The sequence below is a fragment of the Nilaparvata lugens genome, chromosome 1 (assembly GCF_014356525.2).
Source record: "Nilaparvata lugens isolate BPH chromosome 1, ASM1435652v1, whole genome shotgun sequence".
NCBI classification, from domain to species: domain Eukaryota; kingdom Metazoa; phylum Arthropoda; class Insecta; order Hemiptera; family Delphacidae; genus Nilaparvata; species Nilaparvata lugens.
The window spans coordinates 86,978,404-86,998,692 of record NC_052504.1 but is presented as its reverse complement, the minus strand read 5'-3'; the positions used below and the strand labels follow the sequence as shown (position 1 = coordinate 86,998,692).

Genomic DNA, 20,289 nt, shown 5'->3' with positions numbered 1-20,289 from the left:
CACCGAAAACCGAAAGTACAACAATACATGAATTTTATCAACTGATGTTCAATTAAATTGAAAATCTTCATTCTAGATCTAGAAGAATGGGACAAGCGGAAGAATAAGAAGAGGTTCAATGAGAGTGTTTCTGAAAATATTATACTGTAATGGAGTATATAAATATAAACCGATATAAGATGAACAATGAATGAATGAATGAAAAATAAGATGAACAAATAATCAAACAATGAAATATACTAAATTTGGAAGCTATAACTAACTTTAATTATTAAGATTTCATTGAACAAAAATTCTTGATTCTACGTAGACTAACTTTAATTATTAAGTTTTCATGAAACAAAAATTCATGATTCTATGTAGATTCAATCTATTTGTCGTGCTCTTTTCGATAAAATCCAACAGGAATAGATTCTTCATAAATACAGTAGATTCTTTCAGGAAATCCAACTTCCTCTAAGAGATACAGGCTTTCTACGATGAAAAATAATAGTTCACAGAGCGCCAGGCTCTAAAACAAACTTTGGAAAACTTCTTCTTCCTTCTTCGTTCTTGCCTTTTTTTAGTACTATTCGGTATTTTCTTACTCATATTCTCTATTTATATTTGGAGTTCGGCTCTCCTAATCCAAAGTCGCCAGCTCACGCGACAACAAATTTCCAAAAACATACATAAAACTCTTACTCCTGATGAGGAATTTTCATAATTTAGGTACCGTCCAGTGTTAGGGTGAAAAATTCTCACTACCTAGTGAGAAAGCAGCTAGAAAATAGGCCATCTGGTGATGTTATCATTGCGTGCACTGTGAGATCTTCTCAGCCGGCCGAAAGAGCAAAGACAAGGCTTGACGAATAACATGATTATACGTATACAGTGCCGAGTTCCTCTTATCTCGTTCTATCTTTCGTCTCCTTCTCGTCCCATACTGATAGTGAGTGAGCAGCGAGCATGAAAGTGATGAATGCACGACTCTAAATAATGCTCACGCTCACAATTCGCCAAGTTCAAGTTTGTCTGCTTATAAGAACTGACACTACTAAACAATATGAAACGTTGTACTTGGTTCGCGAACATTTCTACTAAAAGTTGTGGGTTGATAGTTTTTTGAAACAATAGTACACTGAAATGTTATCTAATTTTTAAAATTATTCTTTCATAAATGAAACTTATCCTACAATTTCACTGCATAAACTGGGGTTGAAGAGATCAGCCATATCGTCATACATAAATTCATAGCGGCAGTTCACTGTATATTGTGAAGATACATAACAATGTGAAACTCAGAAGTGAGTGCATTACTGTGGAAAGTGCACTTTTGAAGACTCGAGTTCTAGGTTAGTATATGAATTTTTTGAAACGTGGGTCCACTATTTTTTGCTGATAATGCCACGAAAGATCATGACTTGCGCATCTCAATGAAGTAAGAGAAGATACAAATAAATACTAGAGGGCATGAGAACGAAATTGGGAGTCTCAAGGTTAAAAAACTCTTCCAAAAAGGATGTGTTTTCTTCATCTTTAATAATCCTAGTACCTGGTCTATCATATATAATTGGTGAGAGAATTGTTCAAATGAGAAATTTCTGTCCATGGAGTCTGAAGTTTTGTGTTGAAATAATGTGTTTGGGAGTAAATTATTGATTGAAAGTTGGAAATTGATTATATTCGAAGCAATATTATATCAAACTATTTTATATATTTTTATAGAATCACTGGCACTCTTTATTTTCCTCGAAAGCACTATAATGTTAGCATTATGATGATGATGATGATGAATGTCTTCAACTTTGTCTATGAATGTAACCATTATGTAAGTTTGAAGAGCTCTGAATTCGTATATTCGCATTCGTATGCTCTATTTACAAATAAATATGAATAAGATCTCAGATCTGAGAAAGTGACAATAGTGGAGTGAAATGTTATCTAATTTATTGGAAGTTTCTCTTTCTCAGATGAGTCGTCAAAAGACGATAAATCATTAATTATTTTAATGAGAAGACAAAAGAAAAAGAAAGATCTAGATTTTTCTAAACTATCGCGAAAGTGTTTTTAATCTTCATATATGACGATTTTTCCTTCTAATTTATTTTAGTGGTCTATCTATCAATGAAAGGTTGGCACTATTTTCAATATACATATAACGTTATTGATTAAGTATCATTCAAAGCTTCCAATACATTTCTCCTCATTATCAAATGTTTGAGGCAATATTATCGAAGATTCATTAAATTTTCTCATTGAATTCAAATCCAATACAGATCTTGATTTATTTTTAAATGATCGATCCACCACTCATTCTGGAAAAGTAAATTTAATATATAAAATTTAGAGAAATAATATATCATTTTTTATCTATCATGAATTTATTGGTTAGCGTTAGCCCACTACACTAATAGTGGTTTCACGTGAATATTAAAGTAATTTCATAAAATATATGAATATGAAACTTATTTGTCAACCATCTAAAAAATTGAAAGTAATTTGTAAATAAAATAAATGAAAAGAAATGGGATTTTAACATTGCATCAAACCTCCACAAATAAGTTGAACACTCAAGAAAGAAGCAGTAGTTGTCTACTGTTATTATTGTTCATTGTTTTGTTATTATTAATTCTCAAAAAATATAAAGTTTTATTCAATTTCCCAGTTTAATCCCATTTATTCACTTGAGACCTGAAACAATTGATTCCATCTTAAATAATTCCAAGATCCATATCACTTGAAGATAACGGAAGCTCTTTGTTTGTGAGAAATGATTGGATGTTCAATGAGTTTTGAAATAGAATGTTCAAGGAAATTGAAAGTGTAGATTAGAAATTACAGATTTCAATAATATATTGAAGGTGACCATACCTATAAACCCATATTTCAAATCAAATTCTTCCTAATTCAGGCCCTGTTGTGATTGGGTCAGCAGTACTCTAACAATAGATTACGGTAATAATGCTGAATAGGAAATTCTCAACTCGTATTAGTGACCCACTTTTCTAGAGTAAACAAAACTCGGAAGCGAATTGTAAACACTTTTTCAAAGTCATCCAAACGTAAAATCAGTTACGATCTGATTTTGACGTGAGATAGGATTGATTCGGTGGTTGTGATTGGCACGACATGAGTGGATTTACAGTGAGGTGAAAAGTAGATGAGGAATTTTAAAATTTTGTTGGAAGCTTATAATTCTACAGTGAGTATAGTTATAAGAATAACGTATTCGATTCAATTTATCCTGATAAGATTCTTAAGATAGAAGAGGACTTTTAATATGAATTTTCTCCATACTTTTGATAGTGGTCAATTTGCTGGATGATTTTCCGAGGTTTACCTCGATTTACCGAGGTTGAGTGGTAGAGAGGACTTGAAAGTCCTGACCCTGCCTAATTAAGATTTTTTTCTCATGATTTTCAAGATCCTAGAAATAGTTTCAATAAATTCGAATTTAGAATGGAAATTGAGTATAGATGAACAAAAATATTCATACAAAAGTAACAAAACAAGGTAATAGAAAGATTGTAATATCTTCAAATCTTGAATTTTATCTAATCAGCTCATTGATCTAGAAATAGTCATATTTGTTGGATTTCACGAGTACGTATGCTTCAAGTAAAATAAGAAGTGTGTGGTTTTGTTTGAAAATGTTTCACCAATTGGATGATTCCTTCAAAAACGTTCTAAGAATGTGATTAAGTAGATTTTAATGTATTGGATTTTTTCATGAATCTAAATCGTATAGACATAGAAAAAATTGAATTGGAATAGAATCATTGAATTGAAGTGAATAGCAGACAAAATTTATTACAGAAATTATTCATGGATAATTATAAATTCATTCATGTACTTATTCTTCAAATATTTAGATATACAATGGCCAATAATACAATGGATCCATTTAGGCCTAATTGATTGATACACTAATCAATTTCATTGGATTCATAAATAATGAATTATTTATTACAAAATTAATTCGCTCACTGAATATTTGAAAACACTTGAGGTAATAATATCACAAATTTTTAAAATAAAATAGTATGCTTCAATTCAAACTGGAATTTTTCAGGAAAACTATTTTCATTTATATTTTTTCAGAAATGAGGAGCTGGATAGCATTTTTGCTATGCATTTCAGTGGAAATTGCAGCAGTTTCTCAAAAGGAAGTTATTGTGACAATGCAAACTAAAAGATGGACTCATATCTTGAACGACCATTTCTTGAGTTTAACAGTAACTCCAGAGATTGCACTTCAGCTCGAAGATTTCAGGTAGGCTAAACGGTTGATTCAGTACATTTGAATAATGACTCTACAACAAGATCTATATATATAAAAGCGAAATGGCACTCACTGACTGACTGACTGACTGACTGACTCACTCGTAGAACTAAAAATCTACCGGACCAAAAACGTTCAAATTTGGTAGGTATGTTCAGTTGGCCCTTTAGAGGCGCACTTAGAACGGATTTGGAAAAAATTCCAAAGATACGCACAAAATCTGAATTTTTCCAGCGTTTTTTTTTTTTTTTTTTGCTTTTTCTCAGATTTATCGAGAACAAATGAACAGAAATTGTTCAAATTTAGTACAGAAGCTAAGCAGGGTGTAATAATGTTGTGTTAGAAGGAATTTGCAATAACGTCAAAGATACGCTCAAAATAAACGCCTTTTTTTGTTTTTTCTCAGATTAATCAAGAACAAATGAACAGAAATTGTTCAAATTTAGTACAGAAGCTAAGCTAGGGTGTAATAATGTTGTGTAAGAAGGAATTTGAAATAACGCCAAAGATACGCCCAAAATTAGCGGTTTTTTGCGTTTTCTCAATTCTTTCATCAAGTAATCTAATAGACAGAAAATGTTCAAATTTGGTACAGAGGTTTAGCTAGGGTCTAAAAATGTTGTGATGAGGTGACTTTAATATTTTATCAAAGATACGCCCAAAATCAGCGTTTTTCCAACGTTTTTCTCAGCTTTTCTGCGGTTTCTCAGTACTTTGACTTTCTGATGGAATGAAGCATGCTCAAATGAAAAATGCAGGCGAGCGAAGCGAGCCCGCTGATCTCATTTTTGGACGATCCAGTCGGGGGTCCAGGGGGCGGAGCTCCCTGGCTAGACGGATATGGTGAGCGAAGCGAGCCTGACGGCTGGTATTAGATATTTCTGATGAATGGAAACAAAATGTTATTTATGATAATAATAAATTTTGAAACCTCTTGAATTTTGAAATGGAATTTATAAATCTCTTCATACCTCACCCTCAGAACATCGTACGATAGACAGTAGAAAAATATGCTATTAAAATAGCGAGTTACACAATTCAAATATCTCGTTCCACCTTGAACTTATATCATATATCAATTCAATTTACACAAAATTTCACAAAGTTATCAAGTTATTATAGACCTTGAGCTTTCACAATAGATCATGTCTACTACACTATGTGTTTAATGACAAAAAAGAATAACTCTATTCTATAATATATTCTTTCAAGGCAATGAATGGGGGGAGAATCAACAGGATTACCCCAGAACTGTTTCCAAATTTCGATACGATATTTTTTCAAATATAGAATCCAAGTAAAATTTATCTTCCATCTATTTCAAATTACTGTACTAATTTTATCCAAACATGGTTATGCTTCAAAAACATTTATTGTTTTAGCAAAACGACAATGAACATGATGAAAGGTCTGTCACCGACGATGGTGCGACTGGGAGGACCTAGCACTGATAAGATGAAATTCGTACCCGAGAAATTCACCACAGATAACTTTACAATCACAGGTGAGGCAAAGAAGATTCTCTTCTAAGTTCTATAGCGAGCAATTAAATCTTTTGAAAAATGAATAAAGAACAATTAAAAATTGATAAGGGACATCTTCTGTACTTCTTTTCTTTTCCTCCTCCTCCTCTATTTCTTCTTCTTCATCTTCTTCTTCTTCTTCTTCTTCTTCATCATCATCATCATCTTCTTCTTCTTCTTTTTCTTCTTCTTCGAAAATGAGAACAAATAAGTTGACATAGATGAGGAAAATTTTCTGTTTTTCGTCTTTTCTTTTCCTCCTCCTCTACTTCTTCTTCTTCTCCTCCTTTTTTATCCTCATCATTGAAAATGAGACCAAATGAGTCAGTAATAAATAAATAAGATAAAACAGAAACAAACTTACTAAATTGCCTTGCATGGAGCAACAAAGAAGATCCTTCTTGAAGTTCCATTGCTATTAATTTAATTTTTGTTCAAGATGAATGAAGAACAATAAGAAATGATTGGAAAGGGACATCTGTTCTTCTCCTCCTTCTCCCACTCCTCCTCCTCCTAACCTAACCTAACCTAACCTAAACTTCTCTTCCTCCTACTTTATTTCTTCTCCCTCTTCTCTTTCTCCTTTTTCATCTTCATCATTGAAAATGAGCACAAACTAGTCAGTAATAAATAGATACAGTAGGAACTAATATACTACATTGCTTCTCACGAACAGTGCATAATATTATTTATTATTGAATAAGTCATGTATGTTATACATTGAGTAATGTATTATTGAGTTTATAAATTGTCACCTCTAAAAAAAATCAAGTTGCTCTATACAAGTGAGTATGCTACCTTTGGCAATATTTTAAATGTCTGATACAAGTAAGAATAATAATTTTGAAATTTTGGCTTTCCAGAGGCACAATGGAAGCGACTGAACCAGTTCATTGAAGACGTGAACATGCATCTGATAGTCTGCCTCAACTCCAAAGACAGAGTGCACGGTGTTTGGGAGTCTCATGATGCAGTCGAACTCATCTACTCCTCAGACAAAAACCGATACAAATTAGGATGGGAGCTTGGCTACGGTAGGTACCAACCTACAATACTGTTACTAGGAATACATGAACAGACTACGGAATCAAATTGCTGTTTGGAAATTCTAATTTTTCCATGTTTGATCTGAGTGTCGAAAATATCTGATTTCATAATTAGTGTGTATAGACATTACTTGATATCATTATTGTCTTGTAATATAAGACAGATCGTATTTTGAAATATAATTCTTCACAATCATTTTAAAATAACTTACAATTAATTAATCAATTAGAATTTGGGATAAGATGGCTCAATGGTTGCGGAAGTAAGAGCGACAGACAACATTTAACATATAGCCCCTGCTACTCCCGGGGTCTAATTGAGCCAATTCTATCATAGAGAAAAGATAGCATAAGAGGATATCCCATAATATAAGGCGTTTATGTTTCAAATTTCACTGTTTTCTCGAGCCAATAGTCAACGTAGTTCTTTTTCGTGAAGTTATATGACGCTGGTATAATCTCTCATACTGTGCCGTTAATGCACTCTCATCCGGCCAAGATAGTGATAATCGACAATAATAATCGGCTTTTGCAGACTAAAATCGGTTTGAAATATGGAACATGAAATTGGGATATGTTCTTATGCTATTTTTTCTCTATGATCTATACAATACCAAGTTTGAAAACCGCTTTAAGTGGTTTAAAGAGATTTTGCTAAAGTGGTTTTTAGATTTTGGAACCCCTATTATCACCATCTTATCTCACCCCAATTATTTCATCACCATACTTCGAAATCACTACTCACAATCTCTCTATTATAAAGAGATTTTAGTTTTGTAAGTACACCTTTGTTGACAGCAAATGAATCAAATTTGAATTAATACAGAAATGTAAATAAATTGAACATTGTGTTTAGCCTATTCATGGTCTAATATGATGTTATTAAAATAATGAATTTTCGCTTCATAATTACAGAATTGAAATTAACATCATTATATTGTTTGCAGAATCCGAAAAATTGCAACAAGATGGAGTATCCGGCTCACAGTTGGGAAGGGACGTGGCACGCTTGAAGAAGATTCTGGGTGATTTTCCAATGTACACTGATTCACCAATAATTGGGCCCGATATGAAGTCTCTGTCCTCTCCCGAGCAAGTGCGATTTCTCAGAGAGTACCTCGAGGAAAGCGCAGACTTTCTTACGGCGATCACCTGGCATCCGTGAGTAGACAATATACTAATGCAGCGTGAAACCTTTGTCGAATTATTCATTTCTTGGGTTCACAAGAAAATATGGATCAATAAGAAAATAGTATACAGGAATTGGCAAGAGAGAGAGAAAGAAGGAAAAAACAATAACTCACTCTCTCCCTCACTCACATTAGATTTGAATAAAGGCAGCAATTCAATTCAATTCGCTCAAACAATAACTCTCTCACTCACATCTGCTACATGCAGATGAAAATCCTCCTCAATCATTCATTCAATATAATGCAATCTTGAAAAGATTATATGTTCATAAAAATTATTATGAACTTACATGTCTAGGTAGGAAGAAGCAGACAATTATCTTTAAATTCTTCTATTCCCAGATTTTGACTCATCGATTTGAATCACAAATGAATTGTAAGTTTTGTTATATGATTTTATCATCTTTTTCGTGCGTTATAATCACAGTTTCAATTTCTACTAAACGTCTGATAGTTGTTGGCTATTTATGATTTTGGAATTACTACTTCAAATTGTGAGAGCTGTCACTTATTCTACATTCCTTTATTTTATAGCAAATTCAATTTTAGCAAATCATTGTGATTGTCAATTCGACTATGATTATACAACAATGAACATATTATACTATGCACATTTATAAGATTGTAACCATAGATTGAATTGATTGATCAAATTATTCTACATTGAGAGTTGATATCTTTACATTCATCTTGAGCCATGATCGATTGGTTGCCTAACAAATACTAGGGGTATTCACAATCGTGTGTTAACCAGCTAGACTGTTATTTGTTAAGTCACTGCTATAGTAGTAAATAAACAAAAAAATGTAGCAGCCGATTGAAATACTGTATCAAATAACTCAACTTATCTGGCTATCTCAAACATCGTAAATATCGCCAATACTGGAACCGCTCTGATTGGTTACTTTTATTGGTCGCTAGAAGGAAACCAATCGTAACTTAGGCTATTTAGCTTACATTCCTTCTAGAAAATCATTTATAAATACGTCTAGAATTTAATAAAATAATTGACCTATTGATACAAAAATGTTTTTCATAATTTTTAATGCATTATTTTTTTATATGGAATTGATGTATTTTATCCGATTCAACAGGCAGTTTTCTTCCACCAATCCTGAAGACGAGGATGTTGGTCATAAATTCCTGAAAATTATTCATGAGATGGACAACCAGATTTGGAATAGAAACAACGGTCTCCGTTCACCAATACAACCACCACCTAAGAAACCTATATGGCTGGGTAAGCCCATCAAGTTGAATAATTCAATATTGATAACGGATATAACCATAATCAGGGACGAATGTTCTCTAGAAAGTCTGAAAACATACCTGGAATATTCATACAGAAAGGAAAGGATTATTGATACGTTTATTATATTACTTCCATTTTCAAAATATCATTGTTGTCAATGCTTATGCCTACAGCTTGAAAAGGTGATATAGCCAGAGGTTATAAAGTTCTATGAATAAGTTGGCATGGATTTTGGAAAAGTTAATAATAAGATGCAGCCAGAAGTCACAAGAGTTCATTTAGTGAAGTTCATTTTCTAATGACAATATGATTATCATCGGACTAGACTTTAATTTGTCATGATACCTTATACATCGTACGGCTAATGTGAGCCCTAGTTATTATAAAAGTTGTCCAATGCAGAATATTTGTAAAATGTATCCTTGATTTTGCTACATAATAAAAATATATCTGAATCTGATAAGATGACACCGTCAACGACATGAATAATTTAGTATGCCTACATTATATAATTGCATTAATTGAAGGCAATCTATCATTGTTGTATAGATATCAATAATAATATTCATCATATACGATTCATAACTCTCGAACTTTCTATCAAACAATTCCTACAAATTAAAAATAAATTAGGCTGCAACGATATTGAGTTATCATATAGATAATTGTGGAAAAAGTCCAAACAACTTTGCAAAAAATGAGTTTGATCAGTAAAGTTGCTGACACAAAATCCGTATATTCCTTTTATTTAAATGATAAAATGATGAATGACATTAAGTCAAAAGGTTAGGTTGTAATGTCATCAGAAAGATTTGAAGCTTTCACTAGTTAAAAGGTTTCCTACCATACTCTTAATCCGTTATTAGATTCGATAAAAAGTATAATTGACGCAACTTTTTTCCACAACAATTTGAACAGTCCTACTAACTTTTCCATTGTTCTTTTCTTAGGTTTCATTGATAATGGAAATATAGAAATATTGTTTGAAAATACATGTTTCAAGATAAGTACCGTATAAATTTGACAAGAAGCAACACAGTCGGCTCAGCTATTATCACATCATCAGCTTTGAAACCTTTTAACCTTATGCGATTCCTTGAATTCAATGTTATTTATAAATCATAAATGTGTCAACGCTGCTAAAAAGTGATATTCAATAGTTATGTCAATCAGTTTAGTTATTGCTCAAGTTCATTGTTGAATTTCAAATTAATCTTTGTAAAACGGAGAAAGGTAATTTTATTAATGGGAAAGGTACTTGGCAACAAATGTATTTGACTAATTGCCACCAGTGACTGTAGAATGTAATAGATACATTCTATACTCACTTATCGCCACTATTGAGAAAACCTGTATTTGCAAAATTCACAGATCAAGTGAAATGAAATTGAGATTACATTTCTTAAAACGAAATTTTTTCAATATATAATATAGGTCTACACGAAATATTAGACAAAAAAAATCATAGAACACAATGTAAGTTCCTGAATGACAAGATCTCTATTCCAAAAGTTATCGAAACATTTTTCTTAATTTCCGAAATGCTTTGGAAAAAATATATCACCAGGTAAAATACCCTAGAAAGAAAGCATTATTCGGGAAATTATTGGCAATATTAAATGCTTTAAGAAGCTCGGGCCACACTTATCATGCAGCTTTGCCGATCACATAATTATTATGATTACTGATGACAATGGCGTTCATGCCACAAATGCCCGTCTCACCACCACACCTCCACTCATCAGAAATATCGGACATGAGTAGGAGCGGAACGCGGCATGATAAGTGTAGCCCGAGTTTTAATGCTTTGGGAGAAGGTAAAATACCTTCAAAGTTTCAAATATTCAAAGTTATAATCCAAACCAGAATAAAATTAAAACTTATCAAAACTATGACATTTGAAAAGTAATTTATCTATTGTTTATGTTTTATACTCTTTCCGCAGCTGAATCAGACAATGATGAGTACACAGGGAAATTCGCTGACTCACTAACATGGATGAAAAGGCTGGGAGCCGCCGCTCGACTGGGTTTTCCGGTCATTATGAAAAAAATGACAGCTACATCACTTACCACTCCCACTCCAGTGAGACACTCTATGAAATTTCTCAGTTGTTATTAATTAGATTGTCATACAATTTCCATCGATGAAAGAGAATTCAGCATCATACTTTCCGAATGTTCTTAAATATTTAGAGAGTAAAATAGAGTCCTAGAACATATTATAGAGGCTGAAATATGGAGAAATCAATCTAGAATAGAAGCTTGCTATCTTGCTATAGTTCTTGCTACCTTTCAATTATGAATCATTGCTGTATTTGATAGTAATTGCTCTATTTGAGATTTATGAAAGAAATGCTACCTTTCAATTATAAATTATTTTTGTATTTGATAGTGATTGTTTTATTTGAGATTCATACGATACATTTTTCTTTGATCTAACATACGGTATTACTCTAAAATTGTATGTTTCTTATAAATGCTGATTGCATCGATGCATGAAAATAACAATGTGTTTGGCAATCAAAATTCAAATTAGAATCAAAATGTGTGTCCGCGGTGTTCTACAAAACTCTAATCACAATAAATCACCGCGTTCCACTATTTCTATAATAAATTCTAACATATTTTCACAACTAGACTATAGATAACACCGTATACATTGTATTCCAGTGTAGGCCTACTGTTCAAAATCTTCAAAAAACTTCTTCTTTCTCACTAATGAAAAGCTTAAAAAAAGAAGATTTCCAGTACCAGTAGCATGTTTCCGTTTAGAATTTCTGAATTAGGCCTAAGATAACATGATCAATTATTGATTTTTATTACGAAAAATCTCTTAAATATTAAAATGACAGGATCAGTTTGGAACTGTATTACTCTCTTCAAACAATAATTCAAAACACTTTTACAACGACATAGCAGTCTGTATTTTGAGCTGATAGACTATTGACTATCAATAACAGCACTTTTACAATTTCGAGTTGATGAGAAAAATCATGAATGAACTCTCTTCAAACAATCATTTAAAACTCTTTTACAACATAGCAGTCTAAATTTTGAGCTGATAAGAAATAGATTCTTGGAGGGCTTTTACACTATCAATATCAGCACTTTTACAATTTTGAGTTGATGAAAAAAATCATGAATTCAAGGAGGGGTGATATATTAATATCTATTAATATCAGCTCAACATAATTTATTGTATTTTTTCGATAATTTGTAGGATTACTGGGTATCGCTGCTGTACAAGACACTGGTGGGTCCAGCCGTGATGGACGTGAAGTACTTTGCGGGCACCAACCGGAGCTCTCTGCAGGTGTTCTCTCACTGCGCCCATGTGGGCGACGAGAGTGGAGGCGTTCTGCCTCCCAACCTTCGCTACACCCAAGGCGCAACCGTGCTCTATGGACTCAATCTGGATGACCAGGAGACTAGGTATTAATGCACTTATGTGAACTCAATACTTGTGATTTTGGTAAAGCCTACATAATCATATAGCCTACATAAATACATATCTGTGGCTTAGATCTGTGGTATTAGTCCACTGAGTATTAGAAATTCAATTTAAAAGTCGATCAAGATATTTCAAGTCGAGTTTACCTGGAGCAAATAGCTTGACTCTTTTCTTGGCGCTATAGTCTTATGCTTTACTCATCATTTCACACAAGTAAACATCATTCCATCAAGATCTTATTGCCACATTCAAATAATCCATAATTGAGCAATTGCTAGAGTTAAAACAATTATGAGAGTACTTTTAATCATTAATTTCAATGAATGAATAATGCCCATTTCACAGATTTCTACTAATATTATTATAATGTTGTTGATCTGTTCTATTCTGTTAGTCTATCAATTAAACGCTATGACATAATTCGAGACTAAATTATTAATGCATCATTTTATTATTTTACTTGATTAATCAAACTTCAATGACCATCCCCAATATTTTCAATGCATGTCCAAGTATTTTGATACTATTTCAAGTAGCCTACTACTTGATCCATAGACTCAAATGGGAAGAAAAATTGAGCATGTTCAATTTAAAAGTCGATCAAGATATTTCAAGTCGAGTTTACCTGGAGCAAATAGCTTGACTCTTTTCTTGGCGCTATAGTCTTATGCTTTACTCATCATTTCACACAAGTAAACACCATTCCATCAAGATCTTATTGCCACATTCAAATAATCCATAATTGAGCAATTGCTAGAGTTAAAACAATTATGAGAGTACTTTTAATCATTAATTTCAATGAATGGATAATGCCCATTTCACAGATTTCTACTAATATTATTATAATGTTGTTGATCTGTTCTATTCTGTTATTCTAGCAATTAAACGCTATGACATAATTCGAGACTAAATTATTAATGCATCATTTTATTATTTTACTTGATCAATCAAACTTCAATGACCATCCCCAATATTCTCAATGCATGTCCAAGTATTTTGATACTATTTCAAGTAGCCTACTACTTGATCCATAGACTCAAATGGGAAGAAAAATTGAGCATGTTCAATTTAAAAGTCGATCAAGATATTTCAAGTCGAGTTTACCTGGAGCAAATAGCTTGACTCTTTTCTTGGCGCTATAGTCTTATGCTTTACTCATCATTTCACACAAGTAAACACCATTCCATCAAGATCTTATTGCCACATTCAAATAATCCATAATTGAGCAATTGCTAGAGTTAAAACAATTATGAGAGTACTTTTAATCATTAATTTCAATGAATGAATAATGCCCATTTCACAGATTTCTACTAATATTATAATAATGTTGTTGATCTGTTCTATTCTGTTATTCTAGCAATTAAACGCTATGACATAATTCGAGACTAAATTATTAATGCATCATTTTATTATTTTACTTGATCAATCAAACTTCAATGACCATCCCCAATATTCTCAATGCATGTCCAAGTATTTTGATACAATTTCAAGTACTACTTGATCCATGGACTCAGATGTAAAGGGTTTTGTTTTGTACTTTTTGCGTTTCATATTGACAAAATTCATTGATATCTCCTCAAGGTTGACGGTGAGAGGCAATATGAAGGAGGAGGCGGTACACAAGTACGTGCTCACTGCTGCTCAACTTGAGGAGGAGAAGGAGTTCAGTGATGAGGAGGAGGAGGAGAAGCTGATCCGGAAGAAGCGCCCTTCACCTCAGTAAGTACTCTTTAGATAGTGACAGTTTAATTTGAGCAATCATCTACAATCTCGAACTAGAAGTAGAGCTACCGTAGAGATATCACAATCATCTCTTGAGAAGTATCATTATTGGAATTTCTATTCTACAGTTTCAATTTGAGTTTGTATTCTATTTACATTTTTTCGGAAAGATTTTATTGATGCCATGTATAGTAGAAGTGCGGCTAAAAATAGAGAGGCAATAGTTATCAAAGTTCATTCTTGAGAGGATTCGTGATTCATATTTCAAATTCCAATTCTTGTTATTATTTCAGGCTTTTAAATTAAATTCTCATTCTATTCTATTATGAGTTGTATGAATGATAGATGCTCTGTTTTATATCCATACTTCTTCGCTATTAAAATTGAACTTGAATTTTATTTAATAATAATAATAATAATTTTATTAATGGAGACAACAGGATAAACCCATTTTGCCTCCTTCACACAATACAATATTTCCAACACATTATACAATTTGGAATACAAGAAGATAAAAAAAGAAGAAATATACAATTAATATGAAAGAATACAAATAATCATTGAAGTAATCGTAAACAATAATAATTGATTATAAGAATAATTATTAAACAAAATAGAATCAAGTAATAATAAAAAGAGAAAAAAAGAAGAAGAAAGAATGAAGAGAGAAAGGATGTCTGTGTAAAACCAAGAATGAATAATCAAATTAATAATAATAGAAATTTTATAAAATTAGTACACCAATCACAAAAAGACAGATCACATGCTACCCAACCAAGTTATATGAGATCTTACGGAATTTGGAGGGGGAGAACCAGAAGACGTCCAAGTGCTCCGAACAATGATTAATGATTCTCTGAGCTCTATTTAGAGGAGAGTTATAATGACTTACGGTTCTAGAGCGCGCTATATGAATAATTTATAAATAATATAATTTTAAAAACACTTATGGAGTAAATGCACTACCGATGTAAGTGCATTTTAACTCCATTAGTGTTTTTAAAATTCAAGTTCAATGATAAATGATTTAATAAATTTGAAAATGATTCCATATAATTTATCTATTTATTTTCACAAGCAGAAATCATTGTTACATTCAGGTTAACGTTATAGTGGGATTCTTTGCAAGCCGTCAGCATTGCTTCAATAGGAAACATTGGTATTATTTTATGTACAAGGAATGTTGGGAGCTCGAAGTCTCATAGTATGTACTCAAGTAATAATTCAGAGAGTCTAAACAAATTAATAAACCGCTTAATCCAGAGCCATTGTCTCCTGAATTGAAGAAGATATTCCAAAGTTCAACTCTTATTATCTAACAGCCTTGTACTAAAAATCGTACAGTACTGATGAATTATTATTGTTTCTAGACAAAAGAAAGTCGAAACTAGTTGAATTCAATCTTGAAAAACGTTGATAAATTCGTCCTTTCGATTTGTAGATATTATTTTCATTTTTAAGAAATAAGAGCATTATTTACTTATTTATTTATTTATTTCATTGACGATATTACAAATCATAATTATAATAAATATAATATGATTGGGAGAAGACAACAGGCATAGCCCAAAACTGTCTTCTCCCAAATTTTTACAAATAGAAGTTTCAAAAAAGAATAAGGTTAAGATTTCACTTTCACTTCAAAAAGTTCAATTTCCACTTCAAAACTAATGACTAAACTAAAAAATTTGAATTTTGATATTTAAAAACAAAAATATTTTACTCGAATCTCTAAAAATTGAAAATTTTTGAGTAATTTTGCAAAATTTTGAGCCAGAAAAGAGACACAACTTCACTATTAGCACAGCTGATAAAGCTTTGAAAGCTATTGCCTGATAGAAGTGGGAAAAATTGAGGAAAATCCACTTAAATGATTCTAATCGTGTTTTTTTTCTACAGGAAAACGCTTCTGAACGGGAAACTGCTATCTCTTCTGCCTAGTGGTGAGCTCCCTACCATTTCACCGATTGAGATGCGACCGACTCGTACGTTATCATTCAACATCCCTGAACGCTCTGTCTTCTTTTTCGTTCTCCCCGACATGAAACTGAAAACTTGCATGTCTTTCACGAGCACCATTCAGAGCCCAATTGAAAAAGTTAATACTCTAGAGAAAGGTTTGAATTTGAAAAGTAGTAATCTAGGATCTGAAGAAGGTCCCAAACTAAATTTCGGAAATAACATACTAGAACCCAGGATATCTAATGAGGGACCCAAATTGAATTTTGCTCCTGTTGGGAATAACAACATACTAGAATCTAGGTTGTCAAATGATGTAGTAAATGGAGAACCTTGGAAACCTCCCAGTTTTGGTGTAGGTTTGAGAGGGAGACTCCCAGATGGAAGACTAAATAGAGGGTTGATAGGTGTACCTAAGCCTCGTGTTGTATTGGAGAGTAGCAATAGACATGGAACAATCGACAGAGAGAATGTACTACAGGATCATAGTTCGACCTACAATCTGAAACCTATGGGGAAAACAACGGAAAACGAAGAGGACTTTGACAAGGAAGGAACAGAAAATGATATGGAATTGATCACTGATAACGGACGAGCCATAACTAACACAAGGTTCGTTATGTTTTCGGACGATGATTGGTTATCAGATTTTGCGAAAGCGCAAGAATCGGTGGAACTTGCTAGGAAGGCGATCGCAGCATTCGATGAAGCAAAACTTTACAGAGATCAACAACAAGAATCTCTAAAACTACCGCAAAACAGCTTCGAGGAGCGAATAATGAACCAGAAAATGTCGCCGGCTAGAAGGAGGATATATGAAGCACTTATGAAGAAGAATACAAGTAAAGAATTTGATCAAGGTTTAAAAAATTCCGCAGTATTCATAAATGGGAGTGATGACAGTAAAGATGAGAAAGTTTACAACAGAGAGAGGAGAGATAATATGATACATGAGTCGACTTTCCAGAGCATTGAAGAGTCTTCAGCTATAGATAACAAGTTACTGAAAAGTGGATCTGATAATAAAACCGACAATCAAACTGAATATACAACTTCAAACATCATACCGAATTTAAAATCGAATAATACTGTTAATACAACTTCAAATATCATGCCGATTTCAAAATCAAATGACACTGGTTATAAAACTTCAAATATCATGTCACTTATAAGATCTAATGACATAGTCAAAATCACACCTATACAAAATAACCGAACACTTGAGGAAACTCCCAATGTAAATAATTCTAGTATCGTTAAACCTTTGAAAATTATGAGTTTGGTGATCAAAATATAAGTGTCATACAACAGGACGTGAAGGAAAACAGTGGTAGTATTGTGATTTCGGATAGCCAACCAGATCCTGAAAATATCGAGATTGATGAGATGGTACTAAAAGGAGATTCAAAAGAGGAACGTAATTGTTTTGGACTCATTGAGAGTGATCTGAAAGTTGTCACTGAGAATAATACTGAAGATAATGATGAGATACTGAAGCAGAAAGCTGAAAGGGAGCTGAATAACTATTTCGAAGAGATCAGGAATGGCGAAGTTTCATTGGATGGGATTGATGAGTCAGGTGAATCAATGGAGAGTTATGATGGGGAAGATCTTCAACAACATACAATAGTGCTTGAAAATGTTCATGATAAAAGTTGTAAGGCTTCAAATAAATCAAAAGATGTTTCCAACAACTCAGAAATATTGAGTTTGGATAATGACACTTTGGAGGAAGTGAATTTTGATAGCGAAAGTACGACGAACCAGGAGTCATCAACAAGAGAGAACATTAATCTTCAAACAACTGATTTGCCGGAGGAAGTTGTCCTCTCAGAGAATGACAGACGTGCGGACAGAGGACGTCGAGAAATGTTTGGCTCGCCTTTCAATTACTATAACTCCCGATACAACGCGCCTAATCAACTAACATTACGTGAGATCAAGGAGCTCATTGATGAGTTGGCTGCTAGAAAGAGAGAGCTCAACTATGTCATGCTCAACCAGAGAAAGACTCCTGAACGAGTAAACAACTTCGAAGAAAGTATATCAGATCACACAGAAATTTATGAAGACAATGATTCATCCACGGGACCTATGCGGATAACAATTGAAGACACGTTTGTGGGTACTGAGTCTCCCCAAAATGATTATGGATTAGAATCTGCTAACGAGGACCTCTCAAATGTTCGATACAGCATTGTTGATGATGAGACCAAGTTGGAACAAACTAATAGATTGTATAGACAGCCACAAACTGATAAGATAAACGTGGAAAAGATTGAAGGCCCCGAAGATATAAATCTTGAAGAACACAGAGATGATAGTGAAGTGGGAGCTTCATTAATTTCGAAACCTAAAATTGAAAGTTCTTCTCTTGATATTTCAAGCAAAGATGAAACATTCTCAGGGGATGAAATTGAGCCTGGAAAAATAACAGAAGGTGTTGTTCCTCTTTCATCAACTAAACAGGATGAGTTTATTGCGCCTTCGAGAGCAACAGATGATGTTTCTCTATCAGTAGCCAGGGAAAAAGATTCTGAAAGTGAGAAACCTGATGACAAAGTTTTGGAGAAAACTGCAGACTCGATGGATGGTGATGTTCACTTGACAGAGGTGAATAATGCTCCAGAAATCCCTGCCACTCATTCAAAAGTAATGTCAATAGAGAAAGAAGATGAGAAAATTTCAAAGATAGAGAAGGGTGCAGAGTTGGGGAGTGTGAAGTCGGAAAAGGTTGCAGCTCCAATAAGTACCCCAAAAATCAGTGCCACACAACTCCGTATTGAAGCATTGCGGAAACGTATTTTGGAAAATAGGAGGAAGTTACTAAAGTCAAGTCAGATACCACCTACCCTCAATAAGTCTCCTGATACTCTCAAGAAAGCACCTATTGTGAAAAGTAATGTTGCTGATGTGGCAGCTGATGATAAAAAAGTGTTATCAAGATCTCTAGGAGAAGAAAAACCTGCTGAAATTGTAAAGGAGATACCTAAATTTGGAAATAGTGGTATTGAATTTGATGATAAAAAAGTATTATCAAGATCTCTAGGAGAAGAAAAACCTGCTGAAATTTTTAAGGAGTTAGGCATACCTAAATTTGGAAATAGTGGTACTGAATTTGAAGATGAAAAAGTATTATCAAGATCTCTAGGAGAAGAGAAACCTACTGAAATTTTAAAGGAAATAAAAGTTGAAAATAGTGGTAAGACAGTTGATGAGAAGATTGACTCAGGATACGTAGAAGAAGGAGCACCCACTTGTAAATCATCCAGAGCTGCACCATATGTTGAAGGGATAGAAAACTGGATTGATAGAATTGAGAGAGACTCTGAAGAAACAGTAAGGCAGGATCCAGAAGACGGAGAAACTGTTGACAAACAAAAGATTTCTACAATGTTTTCTAAAATTAGCTTAGGAGACAAATCTAGAAAAATTGAAACACAAGATCAAAAAATTGATATCTTGAAAAGTAATCGCATTATGACTGGAACAAATAAGTTTGCCAACAAAATGAGTGGGATCCAAATTGCATCATCAATCATTAAAAACCAAGGAATCGAAGGTCTACAGCTCGATGATATAGATAGTCCTTTCATAATTATTCCTACGAGCTATGCCATAATGCCAATCAAATCCAAGGGCTCTCGTACTGAGAAGAATGTTCGGGGTTATCGATCATATCCTATGGTTAGTGATGAAAGTGGTGGGGATGAACTGGATGATGATTCGCCAGTTATTGGACAGGAAGAAAGTAATCAAGATATGATGAAACTTTTCACAGAGTTGGTAGAGAATGATGGAAAAAAGATGGGAGGTAAATCAGAGGGTGTCATTCCACAATCGTTCCCTCTCATGGTGGATGATCCCGAATTTACCGAGA

The 20,289-nt window shown here is 33.2% G+C and overlaps 1 protein-coding gene across 1 annotated transcript; it reads left to right on the top strand.

Moving 5' to 3' along the window:
- Positions 1–3,022: 3,022 nt before the first annotated feature.
- On the top strand, positions 3,023–19,770 carry LOC111051805. The gene is made up of 10 exons (XM_039419489.1): positions 3,023–3,184; positions 4,084–4,255; positions 5,647–5,768; positions 6,651–6,821; positions 7,781–7,994; positions 9,118–9,263; positions 11,221–11,360; positions 12,498–12,709; positions 14,310–14,447; positions 16,350–19,770. The coding sequence occupies exons 2-10, from the start codon at positions 4,086–4,088 to the stop codon at positions 17,704–17,706; spliced, it is 2,670 nt and encodes an 889-aa protein (XP_039275423.1). The 5' UTR covers positions 3,023–3,184; positions 4,084–4,085; the 3' UTR covers positions 17,707–19,770.
- The last annotated feature ends 519 nt before the right edge of the window (positions 19,771–20,289 follow it).